General features: G+C 46.0%; 3 protein-coding genes and 1 pseudogene across 3 annotated transcripts; 3 read left to right on the top strand and 1 right to left on the bottom strand.

Annotated features, from left to right (window-relative positions):
• The first annotated feature begins 2765 nt into the window (after window positions 1-2765).
• On the top strand, window positions 2766-7892 carry LOC101766869 (probable sodium/metabolite cotransporter BASS5, chloroplastic). Its single transcript, XM_004959553.4, has 11 exons — window positions 2766-3109; window positions 3399-3502; window positions 3618-3748; window positions 4291-4484; window positions 4571-4823; window positions 4965-5218; window positions 5293-5375; window positions 5730-5773; window positions 6905-6983; window positions 7240-7308; window positions 7688-7892. The coding sequence occupies exons 1-11, from the start codon at window positions 2974-2976 to the stop codon at window positions 7793-7795; spliced, it is 1455 nt and encodes a 484-aa protein (XP_004959610.3). The 5' UTR covers window positions 2766-2973; the 3' UTR covers window positions 7796-7892.
• Window positions 7893-8147: 255 nt separating this feature from the next.
• LOC101776014 lies at window positions 8148-9459 on the top strand (annotated as a pseudogene).
• A 124-nt stretch (window positions 9460-9583) lies between these two features.
• Window positions 9584-10565, top strand: LOC101774930 (protein LITTLE ZIPPER 1). Its single transcript, XM_004957330.4, has 2 exons — window positions 9584-9925; window positions 10068-10565. Exons 1-2 carry the CDS (start codon window positions 9807-9809, stop codon window positions 10282-10284), a joined length of 336 nt encoding a protein of 111 aa, XP_004957387.1. The 5' UTR covers window positions 9584-9806; the 3' UTR covers window positions 10285-10565.
• A 464-nt stretch (window positions 10566-11029) lies between these two features.
• Window positions 11030-14137, bottom strand: LOC101766043 (transcription factor RF2a). Its single transcript, XM_012843936.2, has 4 exons — window positions 13204-14137; window positions 12979-13111; window positions 12811-12895; window positions 11030-11541 (listed from the first exon to the last, which is right to left on the bottom strand). Exons 1-4 carry the CDS (start codon window positions 14118-14120, stop codon window positions 11369-11371), a joined length of 1308 nt encoding a protein of 435 aa, XP_012699390.1. The 5' UTR covers window positions 14121-14137; the 3' UTR covers window positions 11030-11368.
• Window positions 14138-15430: the final 1293 nt, after the last annotated feature.

Here is a 15430-nt window from a genome sequence, read left to right as displayed (position 1 = left end):
TCCAAATTCGTTATTTCTTCTATATATTACAGATACATCATGCTTTTTATTGGCCTGAAGGTAAGCAATAGGGCACGGAGCTTCAGAGTTACATCCCAAGTGATTCAGAAGTAGTGTTTGCATGTTTTAAGTCTTCTTCGGCCAGTAGATCAAAGCTGGGGACCTCCCTGTAATCCTGAAAATGCTACGTTAGAGATGTACTCATACTATAGAGTTGTGAATTGCATGATAATCTGACACGTACATATAAAGTAACATATTTGGGAACTCAACAGGTTGGATAAAAAACAATCTGATTAGTATCTCGTGTTCTGTTGATGGATGGAGTTAATTCACAAATCAGTGGCTAGGAAAAAATGATTAAGTACTTATAGTGGAAACCTTAAATACCTTAATACGATTTTAATTTGTTTTCAGGCAGCAAAATTTAGTGAAAAAGAAAAGTAAATGCGATTTGCTTATTCAGTTTTGGGTTTTGAAGCTGCCAAGGTCCTATATTCTAACACAGACACCATACTATGAAACTTTACTTCAAAAAGAACATCATATGAAACGGCTGAGCTCCATGCTATAGATTTGAGGTTTATGAATAACTTTAAGCTTAAAATATTGGGCAATGTTACCTAAAGAAATAGGAAAAATATATGTACATAGGAACTGCTCACATATGAAGGGAATTGTTGTCTTAATTTAGCTCTATACATTCTGTATTTCTGATAATGACAAGAGCAGCACTGGCCAGCACCGTCACAACTACAGCATTGAAAAATAGGATTCAGTATATACTCAACTTTGCAAAATTAATGGCTGTGACACATTTGTAATATTTTTTATCTTGATCTCTCATTTTAAATTTAGTAGAAGAAACACTTCAGCTGAAAACTCACTTCTCTTGTCAATTGGTGTGTACAGAACTACAGATGTGCTACTGAACAACATCATCATATTTTGAATTCCTTTTATATGGGTTGAAGGTTTATATAAAACCTTTAAGTATTATATTAACCTTAAGTATTGAAATAATCTTACCAATGTAATCAGAGCAAAATTGGAACCAATGCACACCTTAAGGGTGTTTGGATCCTTGGCTAAAGTCTAATCCATGCCGCATCGAATCTTCGGAGGCTAATTAGGAGGACTAAACATGAGTTAATTATAAAACTAATTACACGGATGGAGGCTAATTCGCGAGACGAAATTATTAAGCCTAATTAATTCATGATTAGCACATATTTACTGTAGCATCACATTGTCAAATCACGAACTAATTAGGCTTAATAGATTCATCTCGCAAATTATCCATCTGTGCAATTAGTTTTGTAATTAATCTATATTTAATACTCCTAATTAGTATCTAAACATTCGATGAACTTTAGTTCGGACCGAAGAACCAAACACATCCTAACCTCGTTCGTAAAGAATACGTGAATTGAAACAGAAAGGGGAGAAGCACGGGAGCTGTTACCTGTGAGCTCACTATGATTGGATAGGGACAGGAGAAGGGCAGACCACAGAGGAAGCCGTTGTGCCAGGGATGTTGCTGCTGTGCTCTGTATTACCGCGTTTGAGTTCAACAGCGCCTGGGAGGGAGGAAGCCGCCGCTGGGTTTGGAGGCCATATTTGCACCGCGGGCTGTGCAATTCCGTGTACTGCTTCCCTATTCCGAGTCGCGGCGCCACGCGCAAGCTGTAAATTTTACATAAATAAGCAGTTTAGGACATTGCATTATTGCTGTCAATTATAACATGTTTTAACCTGATAGTACGTAGATAAGACATAAAAGATAGTTTGTTCTGTGATATCAGTAATCTGTGATATAACCAAGCAAATCAATTTAGTGAGATCTCATCTGTATGAGGCATCTTTAGCTATGGACTTACTCAACTACAAACGCTAATAGAAAATTGTCCCACTGATTAGGTGCAAAGAGGTGGGCTGAATCTTAAAAAAATGATTCACTATGCATTTCCAGAAAATATCAGGTAAGACTTTGGACAACAGTCTCAATCCAAGTTATGAAGTTGCAGTAAGATGTTTGTTCTTAAATTTTCGCAATCAAAGAAACATGCTCTAAATTGCGAGGTCAGAGGAACGATTACCCTGAAACTGCCGAGGAAGAGTTTCTATGAACATGTATCAACTCTCTTCCCGTACCTGCAGCCTGTCAGCCTCAGGCTCCTCATCACAAATTCTAGCATCTGCATCAACGGAACAAGATGTATCATACACTGATACACTGCTACTCCACCATGGAAAATGGTGGGCAAAAGTACAAGATTATTACTACTATCTACTATTGTGTTAAAAAAATATTTTTGGTTAGAGTCTTAAGATCCAGCGGTCTATTTCCCCGTAGCCAACAAACCATTTGCTTCCAAACTAGTGTTAGTTTTGGAGATGTTGAATTGCACGTTTCTAAAACGTCCAACATTTACAAGCAGGAGTAGAAGAGAGACATCTCATTTTTAAATCTCATTGACTGATTCCAAGGAGTAGCAGGAAAAAAAAAAATCTGGCATCGCATTTTTAACCATTTTTGTTTCCGTTTCTCGAGCATGAACCCTATGAGATCATGTTAGAAACTGCACACACAAATTGAACATGTTTCGCATTCGAACTTTGATCTCAGGACTTCAACGAAAGTTTGTGCAATTGTATTGTACACAACGACTGCTCGTCAGGACAGTGGATCTGTCCTAGAGGGTAGAGCCGATGGTTGCTAAACAATAAGCATTTGGGTTTGGGAATAAATTAGCCAGATGACTCCAAATCAGAAGGTGCTATGCTAACCCCGTTGTATAATCAATCTCCCAGCCAATTTTGTTCCATTCCGTCCTTGTCCAAGCTCCCAACAAATCTCCACTTCACTGCGTCACGCGAAGAACTCTCAAATCACAAGCAAGACGCTCAACTCTGTTCTCCACTTCTCCCTTCCTCAGCTGCCGCTGCAGCGCCCCACTCCCTCGCGGTCAAATGGCCCCTGCCGCCGCCGCCGCCGCGGCCGTCCTGAGGCGGCCCCACCTCGCCGGCGTCCACTCGTTGGCAGGCCGCCGGCAGCCGGTGGTGGACCGCGTCTCGGTGCTTCCTCCGGCGACCCGCGTTTCATGGCGTAGGTGCTCGACTCTGATCTGAAACCTCTCCGGACCGTGTCGTTCTTGCTGCACGAATCGATGTCGCCTGGAGTTCTTTCGGTGTAGCAGTTTCAGAAACGTCTCGCTCGATGCTTTGGTTCATTTCGTCTCTTTTCCTAATCGATTGGCGATACCGCCGTTGTCTGAAGAGAAGCTTGGATCTTTGGGGGTTCAGTAGCCAATATCTGATCTTTGGATCATAAGCTTTGCGATGCCTCGATTGAATTTTTTTGTGATGTAGTCTTTCTGTTTATTCTATACAAGCAGAGCGGGGATCTGGAGGGGTTGCTATGAGGCGGCGCCTCTGGGTGAGTGCGAGTGGTTCCATGGAGCAAGATGACGTTGGGGAGGACGCGGTGTTGCCTTCTCAGGTGCCGTTCTGATGCAAATTCTTTACGCCTCAGCTAGTGGGCTTTTGCACTCTATCACTATCAGTATTGGATGGTCCCTAAGCATTCGCTTTGCACTTTGGATTACATTTTACAGGTAGTGGAGGAGGGTAAAGTAGATTTGCTGAAGATCCTAAGGAGTGCTAACACCGTTATTCCCCATATAGTGCTCGGGAGCACAATTCTGGCTCTGGTGTACCCGCCTTCTTTTACATGGTTCACAACCAGGTCTGTTTTGCAATGTTTTTGCTGTTTAGTTCCAATTCAGTTATTGAACTGTGAAGCGTGGAACATATGTTGTTGGATCGACAGTCAGTCTTTATGTTTCAGCTACACTTTCAGCAGTACACAGAATGCTACACTTTCAGCAGCCTCATTCAGTGACTGAAGTTTTCTGAGTTCTATACTTTTCTTTCAGTCCCATAAGAAATATAGCCATGTAGGGAGCGTGTCCTCTCAGAAGTATGCTTACAGTTGATTCCTCAAAAGGCATTTAAATTATGTGTTGAATCCTTGCCAGCACCATCTTTCCATTCTCTATATGGCACTGATTAGGCCTCTGTACTGCACGATTCCTAATGGTTTATATTCACTATAAACTACAATACCCATTTTCTTGTAATGATTAATCATGAAGGGTCTACCTCTCACTTATATGCAGGCTTGTGTTTGTACAATTAGATAGTTTCATGTTTTTGTGGGTCGCAAAGTGTTCTAAATTTCAACTTGTTCTACATTTCCAATGTGTCTGTGTGTCAATATTATTGCAGGTATTATGCACCAGCTTTGGGATTCTTGATGTTTTCTGTTGGTGTGAACTCAAGCGTCAAGGATTTTGTTGAAGCAATAAAAAGGCCAGATGCTATTGCTGCCGGCTATATTGGACAGTTCGTCATCAAGCCTCTGTTTGGATTCCTTTTTGGTACTCTTGCAGTTGCAGTTCTTAATTTTCCAACTGCTCTAGGTAAGAAGTTGAGATCATTCATTTCATATGCTTTAGAAGGAATGTTGCAGAGTATGTAGTGAGTTCTGACATAAAACTGTCTCTAGGTGCTGGTATCATGTTAGTTTCATGTGTGAGCGGAGCACAGCTTTCAAACTATGCAACTTTCCTGACGGATCCACATATGGCTCCTCTCAGCATTGTTATGACAGCATTGTCAACCGCTACTGCAGTTTTTGTCACCCCAACATTATCTTACTTTCTTATTGGCCAGAAATTACCTGTAGATGTCAAAGGGATGATGTCCAGCATTGTTCAAATAGTTGTTGCTCCGATTGCAGCTGGATTGCTCCTGAATAGGTATTCCCTTCATTGCTCTGAAGCACAGGGGACAGCTGTGCTACATTGGATAGTCGTCTTGCTATATTTCTGATCTTTGGCTCCCACTTTGCGTAATTTCTATTTTCAGTGTCTAACTTCATGCTTCTTGATATTGTGCAGATTCCTTCCAAGGCTCTGTGCAGCTATTCAGCCATTTCTCCCTCCGTTATCAGTATTTGTCACCGCATTGTGTGTTGGCTCACCACTAGCTATAAATATTAAGGCTGTTTTGTCTCCATTTGGATTAGCCATCGTGCTGCTCCTTTTTGCGTTCCATACCTCATCTTTTCTATCTGGTTATCATCTTGCTGGTACTTGGTTTCACAAGTCAGCCGATGTGAAGGCACTACAGAGAACAATATCTTTTGAGACAGGTGATGTGCTCTCCTGTTACATGAGGATATGTTCTTTCTAATTTGTTTTGTTGCCTCAACAGTATCTCTTGCAGGAATGCAAAGTAGCCTTCTTGCTCTTGCTTTAGCAAACAAGTTCTTCCCAGATCCACTTGTGGGTGTGCCTCCAGCCATATCGGTATGTGAACTTTTCCCCATCCACCCGTGGTTGCACCTACTGCAGATTTATTTCTTCCACATGGCACTTTCCTGACACTAATCCAGAGGACATCTATAAACTCTTTCATATACGGTTCCATGGAATTAACATCTGTCCAACAAATAAACAATTTATTACTTTGACCTGGACAATTCAGATGACACTACACTTTTCCTGGCCTAGAAATCAACATAAACCGTGCAATTATATTACCAGAAGAACATCTGCATTCAGCATATTTTAAGCACTTCGAAAGGGGCGAATATTTTCTGTTTTGCTTTGCATATAGATTAGTGAGGATCTGACCATTGTTGACACGATTCATATCTGCAGGTTGTGTTGATGTCCTTAATGGGGTTTTCACTCGTCATGGTATGGTCCAAGAAAACAGAAACGTAGCAAACTAGCAACCCATACGGAATTGAATCAACTCAATATTGTATTCAGACATCGACATAACCCTTGTCAAAGTTTTAGCCAGGCTAACTAAATCCCCATGCTTAGCAATCTAGCAATGTTCATCAGAGGTCAGGATTGCTGCTAAATGATCATCGTGGCACACGATCCTGCTCGCCTCATTTTACTTCTCCACATTCACGTCTGATCTTGGTTCTGCCGAACCAAAAGATTTCAGGTGTACCGAATCCTTCCAGGATCGCGAAGAAACTCATGGGAAAGAATCTCGGTAAATGGCCTTGCTCTTGACTGGTGGCTGACTAGTTTTCCTGAATTCACCACCTGCAGACCTGCTGCTGTTCCTGTTCCAAATTACCTAGAGTTTTCATGGTTGAAATTTGAAAAATCATGTAGCTCGTTCTTACTTCTCGCATCCGAGCTCGATTATTTTCTGAATTATCCTCGAATTTTACATGCATTTTTTTTCGAATCATGCGCCTCAAGTGTAGCTCGTTCCAAACGTGCCCCAAATCCCCGTGACAGCGTAACAAAAATGCAACCAACAGTCCAACACACACGGTTAGTCGATTACAGTTGTACTACACATGGCCAACTGTATTGTACTCGGCAAGTGACCGTATGCATACGGATACGGATACGGACAAGCACGGCGAGTCGGCGAGTAATCCTCAACGACTCGAGGGGCTCGGGTTCTGTGAACGCCAACCCCCCGCAGCCCCGGCGCGTCCCGTCCCATGGCGTCCCTCCGGCTCGTGGCGGCGCTAGCTCCCTCTCCTCGTCCTCCTCCTCCGACACCTCGACGTGAGCCGCGGAGACCGCCATCCGCGGTCCGCCTGACGAGCGGTGTGGCCTTGGCGGCGGCGGCGGCTGCCGTTGCCGCGGCCGCCTCGCCGCCGGCGCTCGCCGCGCTCTCCGAGCCGGCGAACGCGCTCTCGCTGCCCACCTGGGCCGTCCACGTCTCCAGCGTCGCCGAGTGGTATGCGGCCTCTGCCTCCGCTACCCGCTAGGACACCATGCCCAAGCGACTGCTTCCGCGCCTGCGGCTCTGTAACTGCAAGGACTGAATCTCGGAGTGGGGATTTGCGTTGCAGGGTGACGGCGATGTGGCTGGTTTGGGACTACGGGGAGAGGACGGGGATCAAGGGCTGGAAGGGCCTCTCTTGGGGGATGGTGAGTGTTCAATTTCCATCAAGATCCCATCCTCGCTAAGACATCGTTACCTGAAGATAATTTGTGGCTGTTCCGTATCCATTTGTGTGTAGCACAACAAGATTCATATTATGCATTAATATTCTGGGGCTCGAATGGTTGGCTTCACTGTTTCCTTCAGCAGAAGGAAAATGAATTTGTTCTGTTTGCAAATAGTCCTGTTCAGAGCTTTCCAATGTTTGTTGACTAACAAATCTGCGTTTCTTCTGTCCAATAGGTTCCACTTCTCGGTGGAGCGATGTGCGCTTGCACATGGCATTTCTTCTACAATTCAGAGTCCCTTGAAGTAAGATATTTTGCTGAAGCCGAAGATGTTGTTTCCTTGTGTTGTTTGCTAGTATGCTTATCACTTATCGGTCCAAAATTTTGTGATATGTGTAATTGTTGTCAATTGTGCCATGCCATTGCATACCTGGCCTACCCTGACATGAAACCTAGATTATTAGACACCATGAACTATCTTCAGATTTTTTGTTTTCTGAAATCTTTGTGCCTTGCTAGTTTTCCTAACAGAACTATTAGATCTGGAGCCCTTTGGGGTTGTCATGAAAAATAGGCAAAAGCATAATCCAGTCCAATTAGTATTCCAAACAGTTCTGCTCCTATTCTTTTTTTGCCTTTGTGATTGTGACAATGTCTTTCTTTCTTTCTTTCTTGATCCATAGGTCCTTGTAGCTCTGCAAGGTGCTCTGACGGTGATTGGTAACATGACAATGTGTATTGCTGCATACCGCATCTTCAAAGCGTCCCAGGAAAGCTCTAAAACTTCATAGGCTGCAAGATTGTATCTTATAACTGGTTTCACAAGGAGTGGTTTGCACCTTCTGAAAAATGATTATGACCAAGTTGAATAACATGGAAGTGCATCTATCCTGTAAATGCCTATGAAAATTACCCAGAAATCCAGTTCACTTACTGACTTAGATAAACATCACAAATAAAAAGCAATGTCACTCAGTATGCAACAGTTTTGAGCACTGAATGTTAGCATCATCTCCTCCAGTGCAAGCTCTGTTGTTGCAAGCTTCATCCCCTCTCATGACCATCAACCAATCCTGCCAAAAAAGCATCAAAGTTCCTGCCCTCCATCTCGAGGTGCCATTCCACCAGTGCAAGCTCTGTTATCGCAAGCTTCATCTGTTGTCGCAGCAGTTTCGAGCACCGAATGTTAGCACCATCTCCACCAGTTGCAAGTTCATCAGCTGGTGGCCATGAACCAACCCTGCCCAAAAAGCATCGAAGTACCTGTCCTTCATCTCGAGGTGCCCTTGGCATGTGGACTCATAATGCTAACCCTGGACCAACACGGCCGTCGCTGTTGCCGGACGAGGATCGCACGTGTATATATGTATGTATGTGTTCACGGATCATGGCACATCTACCTAATATAATCCATGATCCACATGCACATTGGTGAACCAGGTTTACGCCGGGGGCGGCGTCAATGGTGAAAGTTGCAGCAATGATGGATGTGCCTCTGTCAATGTGTGCAGGGAGGTCAAGCGTCGGAATGAAACCTCCATTCAGCGAAGATATGGATCAAATGAGTGGACGCAGGACCCGGACACGGGGACACGCGTCGCGCATTGAGAGCGTCCTGGACGGCATCGGACGGCGCAGATCCAGAGCACAGGCGCTGCTGATCTTGAGGTGTCGAGTGCAAATTCTTGTGTACCTTGTGTGAGTAATGAGTGCAACTTTTGGCCAAAGCTGGAGGCAGTGGCCCAAAGTGTCTTCCCGGCTCCAAGTTTTTCTTGAGAGATTCTGGCTCCCATGATGGTCTGCGACGGGGACGAATGGCTGCTGCTCGGTGACTTGTTAGCGTCCTGTGGTTTCTGCGAGTGAAAATGGCGTGCACCGTTCAGTGAAGGGCATCTCTCATGGAGACTTGGCCTCCCAAGTTGGCAGAAACTGTGGTGACTGAGTGATCGCTTTCAGGCCTTCGGTAGATCACGCATCACAGCGAGAATCAAATGGAATTCCCAGCAGGCTGTGTTGCGTTGGAACAGTGCGGCGAGAGTTCTGAATGCAGACGGCAACTCACGTAGTTGCACAGAGAGGTGAGGTAAAAAGGCGCAGAGGCATCATTCTGGCCAAGAAACTGCACGGGCAAAAAGATTGAGATGCTCGAAAGCGAATTTGACCTGCTCGTGCCTTGCTCTTGCGCCATCGAGTGCCGAGACAACTCTAAAGGTTCATCATGCGTTGCAGGCACCCGGGCCAAGGAATCAATAATGCGTAGCCATTTGCCTTGAGGTACATGAAGGTGTGTTTACCAATAAGAGAGAGGTCTTACACAGAGAGCACGAGTGTTACTCAGCCAAGTTTTAAACTTGGATCTTACGTACTGAGCCCAAATGATTCCCTTTATTTGTAATCTTGTGCTCTCCAACCTCTTCCTGTCAAAAAGATAGTGCTGTCTCATCGGCGATCGATACTCTCTCATGAATTTCTCCACGCCCTTGGCTTCTTTTCTGATGAAATATGCCGCTAAATGATTAGCGATTGGAAGATCCATTGGCCCATGCTGTGCCATAAGTCCATGCCCCATGATGGAGAAGCTGCCTCCATCTCTCTCGGTTCACATGCGTCATGTCAATGTGTGCATGGCACCACCAAACAAAAACCTAAAGCTACCACCACTAAAGCCTTGAGACGAGGGGTGAGGTGAGATGAGATCCATCTTTATATATAGCCTTAAAGCTCTTGGGAACACTTCATCTCGAAGTCACTGAGCTCCACAGAATCTATCCATCTAGGAGCAGGCATACAGCATCTAGCAACATGTGCTCCGGGTCCTGGAGCACCAAGAGATACCCATCTCCTGTCGTCTTCAACCTCAAGCGGCGGCGGCAGCAGAAGACGAAGCATCATGTCTCAGTTGCTATCAGGAGGAGGAGGAGGTAATTAATGTGCTCTGCTCAAGTTTCTCAAGCTTTCTCTGTTCAATCTGTAGCAGCAGTATACAAGTAGCACTAATGGTTTTGCACAGCTACTTGTCTTCTCGATGCTTTTCTTAGAGCACGCTTGCTGTTGCTGGCACAGGTTGAGGCTGAGGAGGTTGAGAGCCGGAGCAGAGGCCATGGAGATGGTGAACCTGAAGCTCTACCTGGAGAACCGGTGCATCATCGCCGAGAACGAGAGGCTCCGGGAGAGGGCCACCGCGCTCCGCCGCGAGAACCTCGCCCTGCGCCAGAACCTGTCCAAGACGGCGGCCGAGGCCGAGCTGCCGGCGGCAGGAGCGGGAGCTGGAGCTGCGTGAGGCTGCTTCCTCTTGTCTGCTGAGCGTGGACTTGCGTTCCCCCTTTGGTGCTTGTCCTAGTTCGTGTAGAATCCTAGGTATCTATCCGGCCGCCATGTCTGTGCTCATAAATCACCAGGTTTTTGGAGCTCCCTTGGGTGCTCTGTGCCATGATGTTTGTACATTACAAGTGCAGGGATTAACTAGATTTTGTTTGCAATTAAGTAGCTCTTTTGGATGAACAGAGCAAGGAAATAAAAAGCAGCTCCGATCAAGAGAAAAACAAGGTCAAGTTAAACTTCCTTTTGCTGGGATAGAAACTGAGATGCAAACAAATGTGCCCTGCTTTTTCACTCTGATGAAAAGCTTACAAGCATATCTTTGCAGGAGGACCACAGATCCTAGATCCTTTCTTCGCCTAGTTATATCCCCTTTTTCTTTGACCAAAAGTTTAGACAACGCATGATCCAACGATACATGCTACTGTTTGAAATATTAGTGATAATTTATATGCAACAAGCACAAAATGTATCCAGATTTGCACAGAAATTGTAACGCAAAAACTCAAGCCTCAGCTCAGCTCAACCCTGAATCATAGCTAGGACCTACAAACCCGCAGGATAAAACTGGCCCAGGTTGCAACGCTGGGCACCAAGATCGGTAGCAAGGTACGCTAAAACATCAGACTATTATGAATCTGTAGCCTGCTAATCGAATGAATAAGAATATAAGCTACAAGAATCAATACGTCTACAGAGTATGTCGTCCTAGATGTTGCCCCCCAAACAAACCGATTTGACACGCAGCACAAATGTACCTAAAAAGAATCTTGATAATTCTAGCACAAAGTTACAGAGATTGGCAGTTTGTACAACACAGAATCCACCCAGGCTTTACCACCATCCAACCAAATTGCTTCGCAAGAAACCACGAAAGACGGAATATCCAACAACAGTTGTCCTAGAACCTAAGCGAAAGAATATCAGGGAAAGTATCCCTTCATGAATCTGCAGTCTGAATTTGACCTTCAACAACGTCTTCGGTGAATCGTCCTAATGGTTCCACTGCTTCGGATGAGACTTGAACTGCTCTGATTCCTGTGATTCTACTGCTGAGCCTTCTGGGCCTCTGATGGCTGCTTCTGTAGTTGAAGCAGCTGCTGTTCAAGAATCTGGCGGCTCATATGATGGTGTGAATCGTTCGGCGCATGAGCATCACTGGTCTCTCCAGCAGCTAGTTTCAGGCGGTGTACTTCAGCACTCAGTGCTTGATTCAGAGCTGGATACAGAATAACAGTGTAACAAAAATAAATCAGTAGTTGAATAAGCCAAAGAAAATAAACTGAAATGGAACATGGTAAATCAAGGTCCATCAAGCCCAATAAAAGAAAAGATCGTCAGTGAGAACCTAGAACATGGAATCCTGACAATAGTTAACTCAGGTTGCAGCACAAAACACAAATCTTCTAAATTATTTTGTTAGAAAACTAATACTATGCATTCAATTTTCAAATTGATAAAGCATAGATAAGTCACAAAATTTGCAGTAGCTCAATTGAAAACTCCCATGCCATGTCAATGAACGATACAATCAACAAGAGAACGATATGATGAGGTAAGGCAATAGCATGGAATGCCAGTTTTAGTTTAAAGTCATTGGAAAAGAAGTGCCATCAAATAAGATAAAGATGTGCCAGGTTGTAAAGAGATACATTCAGTGTTATTTCCAATCATGAGATGCTCATAACATTAGGTTTACTGAATTACAAATTGATTCCTATTTTTTCACTCCTCTACATTCCTGTATCGACTAGCTAATATACATTCTCCACCACAGCACACTTTCAGAATTTAGAAATTGTCAGAGTTGCAAAAATCAAATCAAACTTCATAGCTCAAACCATCAAGGCAAAAACTTCATGAAAAAAATGATGCATTTTTCTTTTGATAAAAAGAGAAGTTAACTAAAATCCAGTGGTGGAAACAATACTATCTTCTGAAGGCTATAAAATAAAATATGTTTCAGGGAAATGGTATAGAAATTGAAATCAGATAAATAGGTGAACTTATCATATACATATTATCATTGTCTTAAAGATAATGTATGCATCATCTAATCAATCAAGGAAGTATGGTTTGCAACTTAGATTTGACACATTGAGCAGCATACATATAAATACAGGAAAATGTTGAACCATTTTTTTGACTTCTCTAATGTGCCAAATTGCACAGATGCAAGTCCAAAATAAAAGAACATGCTGCGATCAGTGGAAACAATAATGATCTAACGCATGATCGATCTCTGCACACATAAATTTTATTGACTCATATCCCTAGACAAAATCCATCTCTATTGACACAGAGGAACCACTTACTGAGAATACACATGAGAGTTGCGAAGCTATTGCATTAAGAGAAAAAGAAGAAGAAACAAACACGCTTTACAACAGGACAGGAAATAAATGAACAATGGAACAGGGAATGCTTGTTCTAGAAAGAAAAGGAACAGTAGTAACTGAAATGCTGAAAGACAAGGGAACAAATATACCATCTTTCAGCAGTGCTTGCTGCTCCAGTGCTTGCAGCCTGATCTTCATCTCGTTGTTCTGAGTTTTAAGTACTTCACATTCCCTCTGCAAAGAGGTATTACAATAGTAACTAGGAGTTCAAAGCTTAGACCAAGATAAAAAATTCCCACCACGTTCAGAGAACAAACCTGCGAGAAATTTGCTTTTGAAAATAATGTACTGGTCTCCATCTGCAGCACATGAACCCTACGCTCAAGCTCACCCATGTACTTCACCTTGCGCTCCTTCGACTTTGCAGCAGAGATCCGATTAGCAAGAATCCTGCAAAATTTACAAGAAAGTTGCTTAATTTCAGCAACCAAAATCAGTCTGGAGGCTCTTAACCCTCTCACATGAAGTTCAAAAATTCAAACCTCTTGACCCTCTTAGGATCAGCTAGCGCGATCTCAGCGAGGCGATCGTTGGCCATGATCTTCTTCATCTCAGACTCGGTGAATTCTCCATTAGCAAGCTCAGAAGTAGCGACTGCAGCGGCACTTCCAGAGGGTCCGCTTCCAGTGTGGGAGCCGCTGCCGCCGGGGCCTGACACCGGAGACGGCGGCGGCAGTGTCGGCGACACCTGCCCCAGGGCTCCAAAGTTGAGGTTTCCCATGATGCTGTCCACCGACAAGCTGCGGCAATGCCGACGTTGGCTAGTGCTGCCGCCGCCGCCACCACCGCTACCAGTAGCCCAGCTCTCGGCCTCGTTGTCGCTGCTGTCAGCGGGGCTCCACGCTCGCTGGCTGTTGACTTGGTTGCCCAGGTGGCTGTTCCTGTCATTGGGGCCATCCCCGGAGGAGCCGAGCACGCCCAAGGCCTTCGGATCCCTGTAGGAGCGGAAGAGCTCCTCGAGGGCGGCGGCGTCCGCCGACTTGCTGTACCCCTCGGCCGCGGGCAGCACCGGCAGGGGCAGCTGGTTCTGGAGCGAGAACCCGACGACGAAATCGCTACGGGACCGCCGGTGCCCCGCCCCACGCGGCGGCAGGCCGGACACGGACGGCCCCTGCTGCTCGGAGCCCAGCGACGGCGGGGAACGTTGGACCGCCGCGCCCGCGGCCGGATCGGCGGCGTACGGGAGCGCAGCCAGCGAGTCCGCGGAGAAAAACGGCGCCTTTGGGAGCGACCGAGCGAGATGCGATCCGCCGGCCGCGGCGGGGGAGAGCGCCGGCGGTCCCTGGTAGTTGCTGAAAGCCGAGAAGCCGGAGCCGGACGCCAGGCCTCGGGGCGGCGCCATCGGCGGGAGGAATAGCGACGGCGCGAAGCGGCGCTGGTACTGGGAGGAGAGGTCCATGGGGAGCGAGGGGGCGCGCGGAGCCTGGGGCTGCCCGCCCGGTGGCGAGAGGAGGCTGGCGCGGCGCGCGGGTTGGGCAGCGTTCCGGTCTTCGTCCAGGGCGGCGGCGCGGGGGGGGGGGGGGGGATGGGACGGGCGGAGCCTGCGCTAGGGTTTCGTAGGAGGTATCGCGAGCGAGGGGGCTGGGGATTTGCCGGCGGCGAGGTTTTGTGGCGGCGAGGGAGCGAATGCGAACGCGAACGACAGCGAGCAAAACGTGAGCAAAATCGTCGGGCGGGGGACGGCGCGGTCCGCGGAAAAGGAAACTAGGAAAGGCGCGTGCGACCAGAATGGCAAGTTTGCATTCGGCTTCTCTCTTCTTCCCGGCCGGATTCGCACGCTGTGCTTAATGGGCTTTGCGTTCTGCTTTTCTCTCACCGGGCCGATTCGTACACTGGGCTGGTGGGCTTTGCGTCCGCCAAGTGCTTGCGTGGTGGAAGAATGGGCTTTCTCGATAACGTGCGCGCTCGGACTAAGAAGATGGCGTGGGCTCGGGTGCGTTTCGATGTTCTTTGTTTTCTTTGTTCCGTTTCATGCTACAAGTAGCAGATTATCTCAAGTATTATGGTACATTGAATTGTATTTATTAATTTTTTGTTATTCTTCGAACCCAAGACCACATGAGTCAACCTTGGCAATGTAGAAGAATAGAAGATTTCTTACACGGTTACACCATTACTGTTAGTTTTTTGAGCTGCATATGTAGACCCCCAGTATGTTATGTATGAACTGTAGAGGAAAATTACAAAATGAGATGTAGAATTAATTCCTAAATGCGTTGTATGTTCAGTTTTTGAATGCTCTTGCGGTTGCATGTGCATAAGGTGACAAATTCAAAGAAAGAAAAACGAGAAAACTATGTGATGCACATAGGTAGAATTCTTGGGAAAGAAAAAAAAGATGGCGTGCGGGTGCAGCGCAAGCAATGAAGGCATGAAGCAGCAGGTCTCCAGCAGCCTATTCAGCTATTTCCACGCATCGTTCCTGAAAAAAAAAATATTTCCACGCATTCGATTTTATGTGCTCGACTGCTCGGGATAGTCTGCTCCTTGTTCTGTCCATACCTGAATCTTCATCCATCTATAGCAAGATTCACCACCTCTGGCCTCTATCCTCTGTTTCTGCGTGATCTAGCTTCTCCGACGTAGAGAAGCGGCCGGGGGGGGGGGGGGGGGGGGGGCCTCCGGGTGGGAATGGGAAAAACCCATTCAACAAAATTAATTTGGGACCGGGGAGGGGGGGGGGTTTTTCCACCCCTAAAAAGGGGGGGG

This window comes from Setaria italica, chromosome II, assembly GCF_000263155.2.
Source record: "Setaria italica strain Yugu1 chromosome II, Setaria_italica_v2.0, whole genome shotgun sequence".
NCBI lineage: Eukaryota > Viridiplantae > Streptophyta > Magnoliopsida > Poales > Poaceae > Setaria > Setaria italica.
Note: the sequence above shows the minus strand (reverse complement) of the source record. Positions and strands in the feature narration are given on the sequence as shown.